At 39.0% G+C, this 24,192-nt stretch overlaps 1 protein-coding gene across 3 annotated transcripts; it reads left to right on the top strand.

Moving 5' to 3' along the window:
- The first annotated feature begins 1,770 nt into the window (after window positions 1–1,770).
- Window positions 1,771–22,226, top strand: LOC109403669 (transmembrane ascorbate-dependent reductase CYB561). 3 transcript variants are annotated; one of them, XM_062853297.1, is made up of 4 exons: window positions 1,771–1,915; window positions 16,540–16,769; window positions 16,850–17,213; window positions 21,621–22,226. In XM_062853297.1, exons 2-4 carry the CDS (start codon window positions 16,559–16,561, stop codon window positions 21,787–21,789), a joined length of 744 nt encoding a protein of 247 aa, XP_062709281.1. In that variant the 5' UTR covers window positions 1,771–1,915; window positions 16,540–16,558; the 3' UTR covers window positions 21,790–22,226. The 3 variants fall into 3 exon arrangements, with proteins under 3 accessions (XP_062709281.1, XP_062709282.1, XP_029735116.2); XM_062853298.1 differs by having other exon boundaries at window positions 1,771–2,020; XM_029879256.2 differs by lacking the exon at window positions 1,771–1,915 and adding an exon at window positions 5,885–5,989.
- Window positions 22,227–24,192: the final 1,966 nt, after the last annotated feature.

Here is a 24,192-nt window from a genome sequence, read left to right as displayed (position 1 = left end):
AATGTTCGTCAATAGGTTTCAGGAACGGTTGTCAGTGAAACATAAGCTTGGAGCTGGGTGAAAACCAGGCACGATGCGCATAAACAAACCAGAGAGCTTTAATTATTTGTTGCAAGTTGAGCCTGAACATGTCCACATGGAGGGCGTTAATTGAAAATGTCGTGAATTTCACTAAAACGCATCCAAAATTTAAACCTATACCAAAAAGTTGAAATACATACATATACGAAACTACAGTAAAAATTTGGTTTCATTTCGTTAACTGTAGACAATTTGCGAATCACTTGAAGGTAGGGTGGCACAATAATTAACGACTCACCCTTTAATGACCGATCTGCATCAAAGAAACGTCGAAAAGTTCAGGGTGTCCGAATTCTTGCGCTTAGGGCCTGTCCATAAACTACGTAGACTCTTAGGGGGGACGGGGGGGTCTGGCCAAAGTCTACGCTCCATACAAATTTCGAAAATTTTGTATAAACAAAAGTCTACAAGGGGGGGGGGGGGGGTCTGAAATGGCCGAAAAAAAGTCTACGTAGTTTATGGACAGCGCCTTATCTTTACCTGCCCAAAATATCGCATAGTCCACTCTGACTTAACGCCGACCATGTGAATTGAAATGAGTAAAAATTATGTGTTTAGGTAGGCGAACAATTACAAATTTACACATTTAATTAAATCTTCTTTGTCTGTCTTCTTTGTAAATGAAAATTTCATTATCATACAGATTTTCGCAAACACATTAAAAACTTACTTACATGTTTCAATGTCCTGATATTTTCGCGAACAGTCCAAACGAATTATTTGCTTACAATTTCGATAGAGGCAATCATATTGCTGGAACTGGGAAATACCCATTGAGTATTGTTAGCCCGGAGAACTATGGGCAATATTCAGACTGATAACCGATACATCCGGCGATAGCATGTTCAAAGTCTGTGTTTGTCTTAGGTACGATTCTAAGCCATACAATCCTTTTCGAAAAACCGAGAGACTCATTGAGTAAAACGAGCAAGAGATTGCATTGCATGGGAAAAACGTATGTAGAGAATCTTCTCAACTCCGCGCCCACTAACTTCTGCTTATCAGCCAGATGAATTCTCACCGGTTTTGATTCCCTTATCAGAATGCCAAAAGGTAGTGCAGGAGAGAGAACAAAAATTGTAATAACAAGATAGCTATCACTGAGAAAGGAAATGAGTCTTCAGTTCACGAATCGATTGTTGATTGATACGCACGCATTTGGTTGAGGCGCAATGAGCATATCCTCCGTAACCAACGCCTACTGCCTTTGTGCGGACCTCGCCGCAGTCGACCAGTGAAAGAAATTCATTCATAAAAGACGAGCACGCGGAAGAGAGCGCGTGGCGATGCTCTTTTCTCGCGAATCCGTTGCCATTCGTGCTCGCGCTCAGCCTGCTCCTTTATATCCATTTGCTCAATGTATGATATTTTTGCAAAAGTGCGAGACCAAACATCCAGTATCAGTCAGTGCACTACCAAACCAACCAACCTCAGTCAGTCAGTTGTATAGAGGTAATCACGTTCAAATGTATGTGTGCCTTTTTAGTAGATGTAGTTGTGAAACTGCGAGGAAAATATTTGCACTCTTACCCCGGACGTTAGTTTTATCATTATTTATCCGTTTTACCCAATTCGATTGGGTAATATTTGCATATGCAATCTGAATAGCCTTTGAATCGGCGTGCACTTTTGTGTGAGGAAAAATTTGCGCTAGTGTTCGTGTGTTGAAATGTCACTTATCTCTATAGCGGTATTCGCGATAGTCGTAGCAACAAGTCGTGCGCCGTAAAGAGCTATTTGTGTGAATCGCGAGTGAGAGGCAGCTCAGCAGCCATTTTTGCCAAAACAAACCGCACTTGGGTGCTTGATATCTTAACCATACGCATAGCTATCGGTAAGCATCTTGTGGCCTGCTGTGATTCGTTCTGGGACTTGTTGTACAGGGTACTAGTGTCAAGAACGTTTTATCGGATATTCGCTACTGAGCTAATAGCCAAAGGTATGTGCATAGTTGGCATAGTTGACCTGGGCAATAAAATTTGTGCTTCAATATGTTCGTCACCAGTTCACCGTCAGCACACACAGTTGCCGTGGCACACCGCATCGTCTGTAATAATAGGGGAAATAACCCAAGAGAAATCGGTAACGCTCGGTGGATTTTTCGGTTTGTCTTTGAAAAAGCGAGTTTTCACGGCATAAATGAATGACTTTACACCGTATAGAGCACGACATATTGTATCTATCTATTAAGCACAAATCCATCCATATAGAGAAAATTCAGCAACAAGTAGGTAGGAGATAGGATGACAAACCTTTGATAAAATCTTAGTTTATTGTGGTACTTTTCGTGCAGAAGGCTTTTTTCCCTTTGTGTATTAATTGAATCATCACTATTCAAGGGAATGCATTAATGATGATAAATTGTGACGTGCTGGAACGGCATCTATTGTGAATAGCCGGGGTTTGCGTGAGAATGGTGCCATAAATTCTGTGAGATGTGCATGCAGCTTTTGTCTTGCTGCTAAATTGTGTATACCATACGTTGAGGGCTCCTCAAGTTGATGTCTGCTGGTATCGTGGCAAATATGTGCTTAAATTCGCGTATGTAGGGGTCACGGGTACGGGAATGTGCAGAACGACGTTTTTACCCTGAACATATGTTTGCTTCCGACACTGATGTTGTTGGTATCTTATCAAAGTGGAGAAAACGAAAACAGAAACTCTTTGCAGCTTGTTTGGATAATTTTTGAAGATTATACTTGTTGAAGACATTTATCAAGAAATCACTAGCGTGAAATTGAAAATTATTCAATAATGAAACAATCCCACTTTCTAACTATTACAGTTGTGATGAACGTACCTATTGATTGAGTTAATTAGGTAGGTAATAGATATAAATTCAAATGAGATACAGATATTATTTAATATGGCCAATTAAGACAAAATATTTAACCGTTATGTGGCCGGCACACTTTTTGCTTTTTTCTACACCAGCCGGCCACATAAGGGTTAAACAAATAACTCTCTAACCGATTTCTCACACGTATGTTAACGTACTTACTAACCAAATCGACCACGTTCTAATCGACGGTAAATTCTTCTCGGATATAACCAACGTCCGCACTTACCGCAGTGCGAATATAGATTCGGATCACTACTTAGTCGCTGTATGCATGCGCTCAAAACTTTCGACAGTTATCACCACGCGTCGAAGTCGAACGCCGCGGCTTAACATCGAGCAACTTCGTAACGTAGAAGTGGCTCAAGACTACGCGCAGCAGTTAGCAGTGGCCCTACCAACGGAAGAGCAGCTTGGCGTAGCTACACTTGAAGATGGCTGGAGGGACATCCGATCCGCCATAGGTAGTACCTCGGCTACAGCACTAGGCTTCGCGACTCCGAATCACAGAAACGACTGGTACGACGGCGAATGTGAACAGTTGAAAAACGAGAAGAATGCAGCATGGGCGAGAATGCTGCAACACCGTACGAGAGCGAATGAGGCACGTTACAAACAGGCGCGGAACAGGCAGAACTCAGTCTTCCGGATGAAGAAGCGCCAGCAGGAAGAACGAGATCGCGAAGCGATGGAAGAGCTGTACCGCGCTAAGGACACACGAAAGTTCTACGAGAAGCTGAACCGCTCGCGCAGAGGCTTTGTGCCACAAGCCGACATGTGCCGAGATAATCACGGGAATATTCTCACGAGCGAGCGTGAGGTGGTCGAGAGGTGGCGGCAGCATTACGATGAGCACCTCAATGGCGACATTGCAAGTACCGGAGGTGGCGTGGTAACAGATCTAGGAGTATGTGCACAGGACGAAAGACTTCCGGCCCCTGACCTTCAAGAGATTGAGGAGGAGGTTGGCCGGTTGAAAAACAACAAAGCCGCTGGAGCAGATCAACTACCAAGCGAGCTTCTAAAATACGGTGGAGAAGCACTGGTGAGAGCACTACACTGGGTCATTACCAAGATTTGGGAGGAGGAAGTATTACCGGAGGAATGGATGGAAGGTATCGTGTGTCCCATCTACAAAAAGGGCGACAAGTTGGATTGCGGGAACTACCGCGCGATCACACTACTGAGCGCTGCCTACAAGATACTCTCTCAAATTTTATGCCGCCGTCTATCACCGATTGCAAGAGAGTTCGTGGGGCAATATCAGGCTGGATTTATGGGTGAACGCGCTACAACGGACCAGATGTTCGCCATCCGCCAGGTGTTGCAGAAATGCCGCGAATACAACGTGCCCACACATCACTTGTTCATCGATTTCAAAGCGGCGTATGATACAATCGATCGAGAACAGCTATGGCAGATTATGCACGAATACGGATTCCCGGATAAACTGATACGGTTGATCAAGGCGACGATGGATCGAGTGATGTGCGTAGTTCGAGTATCAGGGACACTCTCGAGTCCCTTCGAATCTCGCAGAGGGTTACGGCAAGGTGATGGTCTTTCGTGCTTGCTGTTCAACATTGCTTTGGAGGGTGTAATAAGAAGAGCGGGGATAAACACGAGTGGGACGATTTTCACGAAGTCCGTTCAGCTGCTTGGTTTCGCCGATGATATTGATATTATTGCTCGTAAATTTGAGACGATGGCGGAAACGTACATCCGACTAAAGAGTGAAGCCAGGCGAATCGGATTAGTCATTAATGTGTCGAAGACAAAGTACATGATGGCAAAGGGCTCCAGGGAGGAATCACCGCGCCCGCCACCCCGAATTCATATCGACGGTGATGAAATCGAGGCGGTTGAAGAATTCGTGTACTTGGGCTCACTGGTGACCGACGACAACGACACCAGCAGAGAAATTCAGAGGCGCATTGTGGCAGGAAATCGTGCCTACTTTGGACTCCGCAGAACTCTACGATCGAATAAAGTTCGCCGTAACACGAAGTTAACCATCTACAAAACGTTGATTAGACCGGTCGTCCTCTATGGGCACGAAACATGGACCCTACGTGCAGAGGACCAACGCGCCCTTGGAGTTTTCGAACGGAAGGTGTTGCGTACCATCTACGGCGGAGTGCAGATGGAAGACGGGACTTGGAGAAGGCGAATGAACCACGAGCTGCATCAGCTGCTGAGAGAACCAACCATCGTCCATACCGCGAAAATCGGGAGGCTACGGTGGGCGGGTCACGTCATCAGGATGTCGGATAGCAACCCGACTAAAATGGTTCTCGAGAGTCATCCGACCGGTACACGAAGACGTGGAGCGCAGCGAGCTAGGTGGGTCGACCAAGTGGAGGACGATCTGCGGACCCTACGCAGAGTGCGGAACTGGAGACAAACAGCCATGGACCGAGTGGAATGGAGGCGGCTACTATGTACAGCAGAGGCCACCCCGGCCTTAGCCTGACCGGTAAGGTAAGTATGTTAACGTACTTAAGATTTCTTTACCGAAATCTTGACCGAAACCGAAAGTAACAATCTGTTTGCATAATACAGAGTGTGGCCAAATTGTTTGGGATAGGCAATCTTTTTTTTTCTCACAAAAATGTTCAACAAGCTGTAACTTTTAAAGTGCAACAAAAATTCTTAAATTTTGACTGTTCGTCATTATTATATGTGCATCATTGGTAAAACATTTTGCTCGATAGGTTAATCTTTCGCGATGCTAGAACCGTTCTCGTAAAACACTGTTTTAGGCAACTAATTTTGAAATTGTCATATCTCCGAACCAGTGAATCGAATGCTATGAAATTTTGAGCATTAATTAATATTAATATTAATATTTATATTAATATTTGATACGACGATATGGGACGGGGAATTGTCAGTATTTGTATTTTATTTCATCAATTTATTATTTCGAATTGCAACCTAAAATACACGTTGTATAAAATTCTATTCTATTGAAAGCGCTATGGAGACCCACGATAATGTTCCGTCCAAAAATGTTTGGATATCCACCGTTCCTCCCCGCGAGTCGTTGGGACAGTGGTTTGGTATATTGTAAGTAATATCTATATGCTCTGCAAACAGCCACTCTTTACATGCACAGAGTAATGCGGCTCAAAATACCACATATATAAACCACAGACAAACAGACGTAACACCTTGAACGATTTTCATGGAAATCCATCGCCCAGTTCACACTACCAGCACCTGGTAGAAAAGTTGCACGAATCACTGTGTTGTGCAATATCGTCAACAGAAGGCGCTAGTGTGAAACGTCAAACGCATAGAAAAACGATGCGCGCGCCTCTGGTTGTGAAAGCCACAACTATGAAAATTTAAAATGATCGTTAAAAGTATGGTCGACGGAAATTTCGCAAGTGTTACGTCTGTTTGTGTCTAAACGTTCGATGACCCCACTTTTTATTTCATCCTATATTATGCCACGATGCTCTACAAATTATCAGCTAAATCTGTTGACATTTGAGCGATGCTTAACTCATTTGAATTTTGTATGGGTGTGTAATGGGAATTTTTTTTTCATTAAATCACATAACCATGAACTACAGAAGATAGACAAAATGATAGGGACAGACAAAATTTTTACTTTTCAAAAAATGTTCAACTTTTTGAATAGTGCATCAAATATTCTCAAATTATCACTGTAAGTTGATCAACTAGTTGTGTACCAGTGGTCCAAATTTGGAACCGATCGAGCTATTCTACACGAAGTTAGGAAGATTCTAGAAAAAATGGTGTACCCAATTATCCTATACACAGTTAAAAAATGTTACAGTTCTTTAACAAAAGGACCCCGTCATATCGCACACATTTTTCCATCTGTTTATAGATTTACAACTTGCTCTCAGTATGAAGCTTGTGTTCAACATTCCATACAAGTAATTATTTGATGTAAAATTCAGTGGAATAAAATATAAATTCATATGCAATGTTTATTACATCGGGTGTAATTTTCAGAAATTTTTGCTCTGTAGCCAACTTTGGGCTTTTATATCTCCGGTTTCAGTTAACCGAATGCAATGAAAGTTTAAACATGAGATAAACCATGTCAAAGTACTTCATTGTAAATGTACACTGGTGCCACATAGCGGTGGAATTACGCATTAAACTTACCACTATTTGATAGCCACAGACCTTTTGATCAACTTTGCTGAAGACACAAACTTTCTAGATGGTCAGAATCATGAGATAAACCATGTCAAACTAATTCGTTTTAATGGCACAATAGCGTCACATAGCGGCGGAATTTCTTATAAAACATTCCACCATTTGAGGGTCATAAACCTGCTGAACAACTCTGCCGAAAGTTTAAACTTAGCAGAGGATACGGTTTTTGAGATATAGTTTAGTAGATCATAAGGTTTTCAGGTGATGCCAAACTTTTAGGGGTGCTGCAATATTCAATTGGGGTTTGCAATACTAGACGATGCGATTACATATTTATGGCGGGTAGTGTATAACTTATATAATGAGTTTTGAAAAACATTTGACTTAACTTTACAATGTTGTGATATTTTATGATTTTTTTTTTATTAAATTGGTCTATTTTGAACTTTTTTTTTCAATTTATTGCTCGTTATTTAGATACTTTCCCTCAACACATATTTACATTCAACTCAAGGGAATTTAGACTAAATACCAAAAAAAAAAAAATCATATCTCAAAAACTAAAAAACATACATCTCTGATTTTTTGATATGTTACGCCAAATTTCCTGAATTTTCTGATAAAAATATAAAACCAGGGTACCACTTTGGTCCCGAGACCATGAAAACGTGAAAAAACTAATATATTTGCATATTTTATAGTACTCTTTACATTTTTAACGTATTTTTCCTGAAAACTACAATTAAATAGCTTTCAAACAAAAAAAAAAGAAGTTTAAAATCGGTCAACTGGTTCAAAAATTTTTTTGAAAATTTTCTAGTTTTGAAATACCTTAATTTTTTGGACCACCCTGTATGAAAATTGGTCACCCTAATGACCAAATAAAAAAATACGGGTCTAATTATTTCCGAAGAACTACAAGCCCACCAAGTTTCACGACAATCGGAGATGCACTATATCGTTTTTCTATGGAATGGCTGTATATTAGTGTGGGACAAATCTCAAATCCTCGCTCCAGTCGACTTTTCTGATTCCACTTAGGTCCCATATGAACTGTACAAAATTTCAGCGCAATTGGTGAAACTATAATTTAGCGCAAGCGGTTCAAAGTTTTCATAGGATTTACTATGGGAAAACTTACACTTTCAGATAAAAAATCCCAGAAGTCCTCCCTTGTGTCCTTAATTCAAATCGATCAACGTTTCTTGTAGGGAAATCATTTATGAAACTTTCCTTCGAAGACCGCAAAACAATCAGATGCATGTGGAAAAAGTTATTGATTTATTACTGATTAATGATCCAACGAACGGCTTTTTGTTTTGTTTTATTAGCAGCACTGTAGCTGCTGCCTTCACTGAGCCAACTCTCTCGATCGCAGTTATATGCCAGTCATATATTACTGCACTATTGGAATATCATATGAATCTAATCTGAGGTTGAAAATAGGAAGTGAGAGTTATATGCGACGCATGTGGTATGACTCTCAGATGGCCATGATACTGTTATATGCCATGCATTTTACTTCTATCATGTGGGCTGGGTATGCCAATGTATACGCAACTCCAATAATATCCTTAATATATTGAAAAAAAGTTTCCTTAGGCTGGAGCGGGAATCGAACTCACAACGCCCAAATAACCGACGCCGCTAGCCGCACGACCACGAAGCTCACTTACTGGAATTGCGGAATTCTGCAAAACGTGTTCAACTTTATCTGCCAATGTTGCTTTTCCACCTGGTCAAAGTTATATGCACAGCTAATGTATCGATCGTGTTATGTGCATATAACTCCGATATGCGCAAGTGTCATTTAGTTTCATTAGAAGACTTTTCAATCGGAACTGTTTATTGAATGATACGTATAACGATTCATTTAAAGTGAACGTGTCAGACTAGGGGTACAATGTATATGTGGTGTCTGATAAAATAGGCTCTAAGAATTATTTCAGTGTTGGCTGCTGCTGTTTCGGGGGGTGGTGATGCCTCCCGCCACCCCATGCAACAACGGCAGCAGCAGTGCTGCTGATAAGACAAAACAAAAAGCCGTTCGCTGGATCACTAATCGGTAATAAATCAATAACTTTTTCCACAAGTATCCAATCGTTTTGCAGTCTTCGAAGGAAAGTTTCATAAATGTTTTTTCTACAAGAAACATTGATCGATTTGAATTAAGGAGATAAAGGGCGACCTCTGGGATTTTTTGTTTGAAAGTGTAACTTTTCCCATAGTAAATCCTATGCAAACTTTGAACCGCTTGCGCTAAATTATAGTTTCACCAATTGCGCTGAAATTTTGTACAGTTCATATGGGACCTAAGTGGAATCAGAAAAGTCGATTGGAGCGAGATTTTATTTTTTCCATATAAGCGTGTCCCATACTACTGTATATGCATATGGTCGGCGTTAAGTCAGAGTGGACTACGTGATTTTTTTGAGCAGGTGAAGAAACGAAGAAATTCGACAACTCTGAACTTTTCGACGTTTTTTTTTTATGCAGATGCTTTGATTGCTTTGATATTTTTCCTAAATCATTGAAAAACAGATGGTCCGGTCTGACTTAACGCCGACCATATAGCTTTCAATCTGCCGAAAAACTTTGTTCAAAACTTCAAAGTGATAAAACCGTGGATAAAACTTTTGTGGTAATACTCACATACCGTATGATGATGCTTAACATTGAACATGTTAGTGAATAATAGTAGAGCCAAGAGTAGAGCATAACTTTTTCCACATGCGTCAGATCACTTTGCGGTTTTCGACAAATTCTAGGATTTAATTCTGCGTGTATGAGTGGTTGTGTGGTTGGGTAATTAAAGCCTTTCACGAGGAAAAAAACAAAACCAATGTTTTCCCGTATAACCTCCCACACAAACTTCAATCGAGTATAGCTAACGGATTTAGCTGAATATTGTACCAGAGTATAGTCAGCGGCGTCATGGTCGCAATTTTTTTCGCAGTCAAGTTCGCAGATTGTGAACAATCCTCGGTACTCACTTTACGTAATTTATGTTTAGTCCCTTACTGTCAGAGCTGTCAGATCAGTGTAACACGCTAAATAAAATTTACACAAAAGGCAATTTACACGGAAAAAAATACACGGTTATGAATATTTATTGGGTACCGGACTGGTCACCGAAAATTTGATCGTTTTCTTTGGTACATCGAGGTCTTGAAATTAGTCTATGGTATAGTGGTCATAATATTGAATACAAAAGTGGGCCCATCATCAAACTTTCGGACATGTGATTTTTTTTAAACAAGCCTTAATCACTTTAACTCACAGCGAAGGCAACATAAACAACAAAGACTAGAATCACTACTAAAAAGACACTGCTAACAGAGCACCTCACGAATTCACTGTGAGCAAAGCTTCATATTTGCTTGCACCAGCACTGCACTTTCATACAGAATAGTACATTTTATGAGCCGCTTTTATGAATGAAAATTTAACAAGAAGTGGCGTCCTCACATCACAGAGAACAGACATCCAAGTCCAGTTCCAAAACTGTGTTAGGAATTTCACGGTCATTTGAAATGGCAACAAAAGTGGCAACTTCGTGATGGCGCTTCTGTCGCAAGGTATCTGAATTTTGTGTAAGGAATATTTCATCGACAACACAAGTGGCAATAGCGTGGCGCTGCAATCGATTAATTTCCCATACAAATTTAATTCACCACTGACTGTGGCAATATGGTGTTTGGCGCGGTTAGTGTTGTCATCGTGTATTGGTTTGCAACCTTACTCAAGTGTAGATTCAAATCCTTACACAACTTTCTGAATGAAATTTGTTCTAGCCTGGATGTTTGTTTTCTGTGTTCTAAATCTACACGTAAAACTTGGCCGAAATCCAAATTTTCATGATTTTTATTGCCCGGGAACCTATTTAAAAATCATTTGAAGTTTGTATGGAAGCCGTTTGTTTGAATCACCTCTCGACGGATTTTGTACTGGGCGGAGCTGTCAAGCGTTACTCAGCTGTCAAAAGGTGATTTCAAAAAATCTCTTTAAAATTGATCTTGGGTATAAAAATGAAATTCTAAAAATCTGACAAAAATCACAGTGACTCAGAAAAAGGTGCTCTTTCGTGTAAAATTAAAAAATCAATAATTTTTTGAAAATTTAAAACCCCAGTTAGAATTAATTATGAAGGAAAACTTCGTTGAGAATTTGGTTGTAAATATGATAGGATCACGGAGACAAATTTTGTTCGTTTGAAACAAAAATATTCATGTTTATTCGGTAAACTGATAAAATATTTAAAACTAAAATATTAATTTTTAAAACAAACTCAATTACATATTGATTTCTACAATACCCATTGAAGAGCCCCCCGTTCCGCCGTCGAGAACATAAACAAAACTCCCAAGTTCCAGCTGCATCACCAAACAATATTTCCTCTTGCAAAAAAGGCAAGTTTCACCAAAAGTTTCCACGAAATCCCATTGACTTCGGGAGCGTATGTTATCTACATGATGTTGGCATTGAAAGTGCCACGTGGGAAGTGGATTTTCCTAGAGAAGGAAATAATTTTGTAAATTTAATTGGAAAACAAATATTTCCGTAGGGCCGACCTGCCACAAAAAAACAAAAAAATTTACATTTGTTTCTAACATAACCAGTCAGAAGATACATGTTTGTTTCAAAAATGGATTGAATTTGCTTCAAATGTGACGTTCGATTTGCTCCAAACAGTTTTATTTTTGTTGCCAGAATAAATTGACAATTTATTTGAGTTTACCTGAAATATTTTTGATTTTACCATGCTTTTTTCTGCGTGAAGGAATCCTGAAGGAATCTGTGGGGTGTGAACAACGATAGTGTCATTCCCCTTGCCTGCCCTTCCCCTAGCAGGCATCAGTGCAGCAAGCATCATACCAATATTCACAAAATTATACAAGGGATCCTTAAGAAAACCCGGTAGAAATTCCTGGAAGAACTCTGGAATGAACTCCTCAAGCAATATGCGAAAGAATTTCTTCAAGAGACCCGGAAGTAATTCATGGTGAATTTCCTTAAGAAATCCTAAAGAGATCTCCTGGCAGCAGTCGAGTTTTGTCAAACACACGAGGCTACGGTGGTACTATCTTTTCATTTAATTACTGCTGTTTTAGTTATTTTAGTGATCTTATGCAGACCATAGTCGTGGAGGAATCGCAAAGAAATTGTGGGAGAAACCTTCGAAGGTACTCTTGGAGGAATCCTATAAAAAGTTAATAGAGGAATCTTCCAGGATTTTCATCCGAAATTTCTACAGCAGAACCTTTAAAAAATGTTTTCACGAGAAACTTCCGGGGTTCTATGATTGATTTTCATCGGGAACTACTTCCGGGATTTCTCTAGGAACTTCTTCAAGATTTCGTAGGAATCCTGCAATACCTTTGGAATACTCTCAGTTGTGGCTAGTCAAGATCTTCGACCTGTTTAATACGGAATTTCTTCAGATCTTCATGGAATGAATACTTTATGAAAATTTTCCAGTTCCGAATGGAATTTCTTTGTAAGTTTCTTTCTTTCTGGGTCAAATTACAGGACTTGAGGAATTCCTTAAACATTGTTATTGGGGGAACTTCTACAAGAATTCCTTCTGGTTTTGCTCCTAATAGAATAATAATTGATAATAATTATTATTCGATTAGGGGCTGTCCATAAACTACGTAGACTTATTTTTGGCCATCTCAGACCCGCCTCCCCCTCCGTAGACTTCTGTTCATACAAAAATTAAAAAAAAAATTGTATGGAGCGTAGACTTTGACCAGACGTCCTCCTCCTTCCTCAGAGTCTACGTAGTTTATGCCCGGATAATGGTATACAGTCCGGATTCGCTGGTTGGGTCACGACTGCGCCCCGATTAGCGAATCGTGTTCGTTCGTTGGGGCAACTGACAACTGATCAAAATGCTGTAGACACACGTAAGTGACGAGAAATACGTCACGAAACACTCACTTACTTGCACAAACGTTCTGTATATAGGAGCTGAGATGCGACGGCGGTCAGACGTCAAACTCTTTTTGACATCGATTTTGACATTGACAGTGCTTTTTAGTTGGGTTTTGCCCCAACCAGTGAACATTCAACTATCGAGACAACCCATCTAACGAGCCGCCAACGAACGAATCGTGACTGTACACTATACAGTGTACCAGCTACAATAATGTGAATTGTAATGAAATGGTTCGCCAAAAGCTTTGCACATTGTAGCTACTATACATTTACATTCGATTTTTATGTAACAATATATTATACTGTTTTTCTTACGTTTGAACCTCGGTTTGAACCATTCACTTTTCCGAAACATTATTTTTCCGTGCATTTTTAATTATTTATTCAGTTTTAGATTTTTTTCCGTGTTTTGTTTTGTTGATGTTTGTGACTTTTTTGATGCAAAGGAAAGGAAAGAAAAAAAGTGAATAAGTTGAAACATCATCAATTTAAAGTCAATAAAATATTTAAATAAGTAGTAAACCAGATGTCTTAAGAAGTGCAGATCCAAGAGCTAGGTATTGTTCGTGCAGTTGAAAATCGGCATTTTTGACACGCGAAAATCGATGTATCTCCTAAACCATGTGTCGGACGTACGTCGGGCACAGTGCGCTGGATAGAGGGCCAGGTCCGCTGTCCAGCGCACTACGTCCGACGTAAGGTTTCACGTACGGATTTTGAGAAAATTCGATTGTCTGTTGTGGGGAAACTGCGGATTTCAACCGCGACGACAATATGTAGAGTGCGATGAGGGGAATACGATTGACGAACTTTATCTTTGACGTAGAGCCATCTTCAACATATGGACTGGACTGAACACTGAAAGAACTTCTAATATAGGTTCGTCTGCGGGTTCGCTTTTTAACCTAACTTATACATGAATCGAACTTGACAGTTTCCTCATGAGTTGTTATGTATTGCAAACTTTAGTCAAACTGGAGCCTCAGCCTCAATATTGCAATAACAGTTAAGCACGCTGTAATGATACTTATGTACCTCGTCACCCACTTCATGCAACTACATTAGTGGTCTAATAACACTTAGCGCGCTCGGCATAGTTCCATCATGCCGCTCAAAGTGTTGCCACAAATAATGCTTAGTTTGCAAAACCCGGTTATCTGGCTGGTGGGTCATGGGAGCCTAAGCTTCAACTGTTAATGCAATCAGAGACTACTCAGACTTACACCGTGTCCAATAAGTTCTCATACAAAATCAAATTTAATTCATTTCACATCTATAATTAGGATTTTCAAAGTAAATGTATTTATTGAAAGGCCAACTAACATACACCAAATACAGCATATGTTTCGGAACTAACTGTCCCATATCCTTCTCTGCTGATCGCTTATGTGTCGTAAGTCCATTGCAACTGGCACGCACGCCATTTCATTGGTATTTCGTCGTATTTTAACGAGTGATGGGTTTGGTTTGAGTTGAAACAAATTAGGTTCCTGTCCTCCCCACTGCTAGTAGCATCTATGACCAGAAGAGAAAAAATATGAGATCCTGTATTGGTAGAGTACGGAGCCACTTTATTTTGTACAAAATAAAACGTAAATTGAACAAAAATGTGCATTTACCTGTTTTAATGAGATTTGTTGTATTAAAGAAGCATGGGTGCATCTTATCTGGTTGATTCACACAATTCTCACTTATAAAACATGCTTGTATTCCTATTGTGGTAAATTTTGTCCAAAATTTACGTTTTATGATGGTTGTCTTTGATATAACGATTATTTTCATGAAAATCAGCCCAAGTTGAGCTTACTTGCAAATTTCTTACCATATCATCACTAAAACTGTATTGTTTTAGCCTTAGTATATCCAATTGATACATAGCTTGGGATACAAACTCAAAATTTATCCTTATGGACTCTGTTTCGCTACCGTAGAATGATTTTTTTTCGGATATTTTTCTTGCGTGCCGGAGAAAACAAATTTCAGGAAACGGAAGTGTACTGCTAGGCTTATAAAAACAAATAGAAAATAAAGTTATTCTAAACCGTATGCTTTATTTAATCAGTATTATGTGACCTTTCAATACATGTATTCATTTTGGAAATATGAATCACATATGTGAAATAAAATGATATTTTCTAAATTTGTATTTTGTATGAGAACTTATTGAACACCGTGTAGACGTGGGCGATCCTATATATGAAGGGTTATCCAAAACGCTCTGGAGAATTCCTAAAGCGCATAATGGTAGTAAGCCTAAGATACCATGACCAGGAGGAAAATGACAAGATAATATAACATTATATGGTTTATGTAATGTAAAACAATACAACATAACAAAAGAGAACCATTGCAAAACCATTTGATTAAAGGTATAACCAGTAGTGAAATCACAATTAAAAACAATTTATTTATGGTACATTTTATTGTTTGAAACCATTCATGTACCATACAATGTACGGTATATTTAAACCCACGTATCAGTATTTTGAACAATTCATTAACAATATAATGTAAGGTTTTGTAAAAAAAAATATATGGAGAAAAATATTTTTTTATATTGTTACGATACTTAACAACCCGTTATTGTAAAAATCTTATTTACAATTCACTGTATGGGTGTCTACATTACATCTTATTGTTTTTGTATTTTTATTTTTACAGTGGTGTCTATTGTAAAAATATGGTTCTAAATAGTACTGTTACAATACAACGTTCGGTTTTTCTACTGTATTTTTTATTCGGGTGGACAGGCCCTTATAAAAATCCCAGAAAAAAAGAAGACATTCCAAAAGGAGACAGAGGAATCTCAGAATCAAGGAATCATTGATGGAAATTCTAAGAGGAATCTTAGAAAGAACTCCTGGAGAAATCTCGGAAATGATTACCGGACGATTCCCGGAACCTCTGGAGGAATCCAGGAAGTAATTCCCAGCGTAATCCCGGAAGAAAATTCTAAATGAATCTTGTGAAAAGTTTCCGAAAAAATCCCAGAAAGAACTGCTGAAGGAATCCCGCATGAAACTTCTTGAGGAATCTTAAAATAAATTCCCGGAAAAATCCTACAGAGAACTTATCTTTGAACATCTGAAGGAATCCTGAATAAGCCGCTGAAACAATCTGGAGTTGTTCTGGAATCACAATCAAAATTCCAAGGTTCAAGTAGATTTCCAGAACAATTTCAATGAGGTTTCCGGAGTAATTAAAAAATAACTTCTAATACTATTCCGGAATTCTAGTGGGAGCAGCTTTTTCTTTTTTCTCATTCACTATATTTTAGTTTGACAATGCGAGTTTTGAAGTCAACTTTATGCGATTATAGGCAGTTCAGGTCTGATAAACTCTAGACATGCACTGTCGCCAAGTCTACCGCCCCCTTAAAACATCCTGAATTGGAACTACAATATCGACTTGAACTATAAAAACGTAACTAAAGATAGACAAATATCATTATGTATATTGCACTGGCTTTACTTTCTTATCACACAACGTGATTCACCAGCTATTCAGCAAATTCAATGATTCAATTTTTTCTCGTCTAGCTTACGCCCTACAGTTACCATGGAGAGCAGCGGCCCCTCCCCGACAGCGTTGAACAACTTCCGCGTGGTGTACTTGATAACGCAAATGGTGGGCGCTTCGATCGTCATTCTAACGGGCTCCTGGGTCGGAGTTCACCTCGGGGGCCTCTCGTGGACATCGAATCCAGCCGTCCAGTTCAACTGGCACCCGCTGCTGATGTCCATCGGAATGATTTTCCTATACGGAAATTGTAAGTGATGCAATAAAAATATTTTGATCATTGTTGCAACCATGACCATGACCAAACCTTTCGCTGCATTTTTTTTTCAGCCATTCTAGTCTATCGTGGATTCCGTTACGCTCGCAAGAAGCCGCTCAAAGTCACCCACGCTGCCATTCACGGACTGGCGTTCGTCTTCACGGTCATCGCTTTGGTGGCGGCATTCGATTCACACAACCTGGCCAAGGTTCCGATACCGAACATGTACACACTGCACTCGTGGGTCGGAATGGCCGCGGTGGTCCTCTTCGGACTGCAGTATCTGTTCGGGTTCGTGTCCTATCTGTTCCCGGGAGTGCGCGAATCGCTGCGGGCCACCTACATGCCCGTTCACGTGTTCTTCGGAGTGCTGGGATTTGTGCTGGCTATTGCGGCTTCGTTGCTGGGGCTTTTGGAGAAGGCGATTTTTTCGATGTAAGTGTCTCTAAAACTCGTTATTTTTAAATTCTCGTCGCCGAGGAACATTCATTAGCCATTAAGAAAAGAGCGACGCATACTTTATTTCTTGAGCAATACCATGACTGAATTTCCGGAGCAAGATGAACATTCCTCCGTTTTGACCGGTAATTCCAGATTTCTTGAGACATGTTCTTATACAATTCATACCGTAAAACGGTGTATTATTGGTCAGCGGGGTAACATTGATCGGCATGACCTACCTCATGAAATGTCCAAACATTTTTAATTGAAAAAGTTTTTGTTCATGAACGGTATTTTGTAATCTGCTGTTATTTCGCTATTACCTATTAGAGTGACTGGAAGGGAGAGTGGCGTCATGTTCCAATTTTGACAGGTCTCCTGCTCGTTTGGAACGGGAATTTGTATGGATTTGACAGATGACCGCTGTTCCAATTTTGACATTGACGCCACTCTCCCTTCCAGTCACTCTATTACCTATATGACATACAATTCATGAAAATTAAATTTCATAAACATTGAAATTAATCGATTTTCCTTAACTGTGTTTCGTAAACGCAATGCACAATGGGTCCAGAGCCGTGTTTACGAAGACAAAAATGTTTGTGCCTAAACCTTAAGCTTTAGATACATGGTGTTTTTGGGAAAGTTTCTTCTTATTTTTTGACCTTTTTTCTCATTATTGTAAAATTAGGGTGGTCCCTCTAGTTTCGCTGATCCAAACATCTGCTTTTTAATAGTTTTATGTACGTTCACAAAATGTTCTACAAAGTTGTAAAAGATCTTATTTGGAGCAAGTTTGCCGAAGAAACCATTATTCTATCTCTTATGGTTCCTAACTTATAATTTTTTAAAAGATTCATATTAGGGTGATCCATAAATTTCAGTTTTCCTGAAATAACTTTTAATTCGTTCGTTTCTCGTAAATACTTTGTTCCGAGCACTTTTAGAACTATCAACGACGCATATTTTTTCCATAGAGCTCAAAGTTCTAACTCGCGTAGTTAAAAAGATATTGGCATTTTTCTTCAAAAAAACATTTTTTTTAAAGTCATCTCAAAAAGGAGCAAATGGATTTTCAATCTCTCGGTTGCGGGCCCATATAGCCGAGGCGGTAAACGCACGGGTATTCAGCATGACCATGCTGAGGGTGACGGGTTCGATTCCCGGTCGGTCCAGGATCTTTTCGTAAAGGAAATTTCCTTGACTTCCTTGGGCATAGAGTATCTTCGTGCCTGCCACACGATATACGCATGCAAAATGGTCATTGGCAGAGGAAGCTCTCAGTTAATAACTGTGGAAGTGCTCATAGAACACTAAGCTGAGAAGCAGGCTTTGTCCCAATGAGGACGTTACGCCAAGAAGAGAGAGAGAGAGAGAGAGAGGTTGCATTGGAAAGACGTACTCTTTTCTATTTATGGTGAAAAAATTGTAGGTACCTTTTTTGTTTAAAGCTTTTTATTGAATTTTAGAAATACTATTTTTTCCACGGAAAAGCAGTGTGAGTTTTTGGCTGCTTTAAAAGTGCCCAGAACAAAGTGTTGCAAAAAAATTAACACATAAAATTATATTGAATAAAAACCGTTTTTCATATGGAAAGCGGAACAATTTCAGCAAACTCGACTAGTCTTTGTTAGGTAGATCGAAGTAACCTTGTCGAAAATGTTTAAATTTGCCTATAATCCATAATTCGTCAATGAACTCAACTTAAAATGTGATTTTGAGCTGATTTCCATCAATTTAATTTCAATTTCATCACTTCAATGTATGGATAGTGAAAATGTTAATCACTAGTATATGTTTATGTTAACGTAAAAGCCTATCAAAGTTACATGATTTACAATATCTTATCAACATTGTGCCTAAACGGTGATGACAGTATAAATAAATATTGGTTCTAGAATGAAATGGATGACCATTTACCAAGCTACTTTGATCTATCTAACAAAGACGAGTTGAATTTGCTTGAAATTTGTAATTTTTCATATGAAAATAGGTTTTTACTCAATATAATTTTATGTGTTGATTTTTTCGCAATACTTTGTTCTGGGTACTTTTAAAGCAGCCAAAAACTCACAATTTTGTCTAAGACGCCAAGTTTATATCTCATCAATTTTCAAAGTTACAACTACTTTTCCATGAAAAAAATCGTATTTTCAAAATTCAATAAAAAGCTTTAAACAAAAAAGGTACCTACAGTTTTTTCACCATAAATAGAAAAGAGTACGATCTTTCCAATGCAATCGGGAGATTGAAAATCCATTTGCTCCTTTTTGAGATATGACTTTTTGAAAAAAGTGATTTTTCGAAGAAAAATGCCAAATCTTTTTAACTACGCGAGTTAGAACTTTGAGCCTGATGGAAAAAAAATGTGTCGTTGATAGTTCTAAAAGTGCTCGGAACAAAGTATTTACGAGAAACGAACGAATTAAAAGTTATTTTAGGAAAACTGAAATTCATGGATCACCCTAACATGAATCTTTAAAAAAATTATAAGTTAGGAACCATAAGAGATAGAATAATGGTTTCTTCGGCAAACTTGCTCCAAATAAGTTCTTTAACAACGTTGTAGAACATTTTGTGAACGTACATAAACTATTAAAAAGCAGATGTTTGGATCAGCGAAACTAGAGGGACCACCCTAATTTTACAATAATGGGAAAAAAGGTCGAAAAATAAGAAGAAAGTTTCCCAAAGACACCATGTATCTAAAACTAATGGTTTAGGCACAAACATTTTTGTCTTCATAAATACGGCTCTGGACCCATTGTGCAATGAGATGCATTGTTAAACATTCATGCTTGGTATGAATACTAGATACAATATAACTTTAGAAATCACTGTATAACTTCAATATCATATCCTTGAGTTGGATTTAATAAACGAAACCATATTCAAAGGAACCGAGATGAACCAGCCCTGGGCTGAAAATCTCGTTAATAAAGATAATAATAATAAAATATTCAAAGGTTAGGTTTTTTTAGTACAGTAGACGTTTGCTCGGTGCAAACGCTTTAACTGCAATGCTTTTTAACTGCAAGTCCAGTAAGTGCAACAGTTTTGCAGTTATCGCACCGCTATCCGTCAAATTTCTGTCAAAGCAGACGACAGTTGCATAGCGATGCACTTTTGAATGCATTTTAGATCACTTTCAGACAAACTGACAAGTCTTCGACGTGTGTCAGTCGTTGCAGTTAACGAATTTCATTCGGTAGGTGAAACGTAAACATGTTGCAGTTATCAAACGTCTACTGTAAAATATACGATTTATTCAAAGTAGGCTATCAATTCTTAAGCGATTGCCTACATTTAGGCGTTATTCGCGGTTTAGAGAATTTTAATCCTTAAATAATTCAAAAAGTACATATCTTGTAAGATTTTGGATTTAAAATCAGAGACCCTAAATTTAGTAAGTATGGGTATTTTCAACAAAAACGAACATTGATCACTGACATGAATACATGATCAATGTTACCCCAAATCTACAAAATCAAAAATTAGGTTAGAAAGCTTATTTGAATATGATTTAAAAGTTTCACAATACTTGCTGGTGTTGAACGGATTGACGACTGGTTCCAGAGGCTTGTTCCTAAATTTCTGCTAAGCTGCTCTACCTCCACAAACCCTCTTTTACAAGAGTTGGCCGTATAGTTTTGTTGTACTGTGATATTAGTTTTTAAGCTTTCCTTTTCTACCCCCTGTTTCCAATAGCTATTTCGAAGGATTTTGTCTGTATTTTCCTTCAATGTTGATTTGTAGTCGGTGTGTTATAATTACTAAATGTACTCTTGTCTAAAGTTATCGATGAAAGGAATGCCATATCACGATGAAGAAATTTATGTATAAAAATGTGTTAAGATAAATCTACGAAATAAATAATAATAATAATAACAATACTTTTTCGAGTAGCTTAACACATACGCAGAGAGTCAGTACTTGTTAAATAAAACATGTAACGTATGCTTTAATAAGAGAATTATTCAAGAAAGATCGAGAATTCTGATCAATGTTACCCCGAATTACGGTACCCATTTATCTGGGGTTAGTGTATCGAAAAGTGTTCATCAGTCATACCAGCGGCGTCATGGTCGCAATTTTTTCCGCAGTCAAGTTCGCAGATTGTGAACAATACTCGGTACTCACTTTACGTAATTTATGTTTAGTCCCTTACTGTCAGAGCTGTCAGATCAGTGTAACACGCTAAATAAAATTTACACAAAAGGCAATTTACACGGAAAAAAAATACACGGTTATGAATATTTATTGGGTACCGGACTGGTCACCCAAAATTTGATCGTTTTCTTTGGTACATCGAGGTCTTGAAATTAGTCTATGGTCATACCCTAATTTATTTATTTATTTATTTATTTATTAATAAACTAAATGTTCTTCTTATCATTACAGGCCCGACTATCGGTACCTACCACCTCAGGGAGTCCTGGTGAATATGATCGGATTGCTGCTGGTCGTATACGGTGGATTGGTAGTATTTCTGGTGACTGATCCAATGTACAAACGCAAAGCACTGCCGGAAGATGCAATGCTGCTGACTCACAGTCCGTCATCGCAATAAGCAGCAAAAGTGCTTTCTTCAATCCTATCCAAGATGTCTACAAGAGAATCTTGATGACATGGTCCTACCTATCTTAAAGAATATCACTATACAGTGTTAACTTATATGTTATGTGTTAAAGTCTGACTATGTGAGGTGCAATCGTACTTAAAGTATACTTATCCATGTTGCTACAAATAAAAGTGATTTTAAAATATAAGTTTGTTCAAACTAAGTGCACAAATAAATGGAGTGAAAAATTAACAGCCAGATTTTTTGCTTCAGAATCCGCAGAACACAATATCAGCAAACGAAAAAAAAAGTTTGTTTGAATATATTTATGTGATGCATCGAATACCAAAACAGCAGATATCGCTTTTAAAATCTTAAGAACAACTGTTGTACATATGTATTGAACAATAAAGTATTATATGTCGGGTCACATGGCATAACTATTATGTCAAAGTCAGTTACGTTCTTTAATAGGTATCACCTATCAATATGCATTCAGTGCACAAACTCGACAGGCGTTGGAATTAATTAAGCAATTTTAATAAACCTTGAAAGAACAATAATGACGATTCCTCTTCCGAAAACAAAATGCCAAGCACCACTAACTATTGCCACTAATGGATATCGTGTTACCACAGTCTTTCGCAATTGACACCACGTTTGTCACGAGAGTGAGTGGTTCGATGAGCGAGCATCGAGTAATGCGGTTCCAGTTGGTTAACTTTTGCTTCTGTTTTGTGGTTTTTACCATTTACACCTGCCTTTGCGGTTGTGGTGGACTATCACCACACCACACAATAAGTAACTGTGTATGCAGTCGAGATTCCCATAACACGGTGTCACTCGCTCTACGCTCACCGTATTTTATCTGGTTTTAATGTTTTTTGGCCAATTCAGCTGATTTGGAATGGAGCTGTAGACAATTCGCTTATTGCATTCCTTAACAACCAGAAACTGCCAAGAAATTGCTGTGGACGTAAAAGTGAGTACAATCGTGTGATAGGATTCCCGGTTGTACGATTCGAGAATATGGGCGAAAGCAACGGCAGCAGACTGCAATATCGGCAGGCATCTTGACTCGGTTAACAGTGAGAACATACTTGCCCTACCGGTCAGACTAAGGCCTGAGTGTCCTTTGCTGTATGCAGGAGTCGTTTCCGTTCGAATCGGTCCATGGCTGTGCGTGTCCACAGTCACGCAGACTGCGAGAGGTCTGCAAAGCGTCCTGCACTTGATCGACCTAGGCACCTAGTTCGCTGCGTACCACGTCTTCTTGTGCCGGTCCACGGCATACAATTTCACAAGGCAGGCTAGCTACCTATGTAAACATCAATTATGGACGTAAGCATGTGACGTCGTTCTTATCGACCTTGTACGTTGATCAAATTGATGTGGAGTGCTAGATCATTTTGTTCACGCCTCAGATTTGAAATATGTCATCGAAAAACTGTCAGATTTCCGGAATGTATCACCTATTAAATGTTGTACATCGTGGTGCTGGTCGCATTGCTCTCGAGAACATTTTTTTATCGGGTTGCTATCCGACATTCTGATGATGTGACGCACCCACCGTAGCCTACCGGTTCTCGCAGTATGAACGTTGGTTGCTTCTTGCAGCATTTGATGCAGCTCGTGGTCCATTCGCCTTCTCTAAGTTCCGCCTTCCATTTGCACTCCACCGTAGATGGTACGCCACACCTTGCGTTCAGAAACTCCGCCGGTCCTCTCCATGTAAAGTCCATGTTTCAGTTTCATGTCCATAGAGGACTACCGGTCTAATCAGCGTTTTGTAGATGTTTAACTCCTGCCGACGACTTGACCAGGTCACTACTCCTCCATAGTACACTATATTTTCGGTCGTTGACTTACGTGTACTTTTGTCACCTGCCCAATCCGAATCACACGCAAAAAAATCCGTTCCGATATACGTGAACTCCCAGTCACGGCAACGGGAACTATGCATAGCAACGATAACAACAATAAGAAATGTACACCGTGAACTAGAGTTCACGTTTTCTAGAACGCCCATATTGACAGCTGGAACTAGTTCCAGTTCACGGTGTATATTTGCTGTTCTCATATTTGCGTTTGTTTGTTCACGTTTATCAGAACGGATTTCTGAGCGTGCAGAGAAAGCAACTAACTGGTCGTTACTACCTCCTCCTAGCTTCAATTTCCATGTACCAGATTCAAGTACTGCACAACTTTTTTGGCAGCTGTCTAATCGACTTCTGTTGACGTTTTCCCACCAGCTATCGCTCACATTAATTTATTCAGTTAACATCAGATTCATGATAATACTGAATCAGGGTGTCTACTCATAATTCAAAATAAAATTCCCTGAGTTTTCCAGGTTTTTCCAGAAGAACGTTTGAAAGTTTATAATAAAAAAATAACCCAAATTTTCTAAAA

This window comes from Aedes albopictus, chromosome 2 (genome assembly GCF_035046485.1).
Source record: "Aedes albopictus strain Foshan chromosome 2, AalbF5, whole genome shotgun sequence".
NCBI classification, from domain to species: Eukaryota; Metazoa; Arthropoda; class Insecta; order Diptera; family Culicidae; genus Aedes; species Aedes albopictus.
The sequence above is the reverse complement of the archived record's forward strand: the minus strand, read 5'-3'. Positions and strand labels throughout refer to the sequence as shown.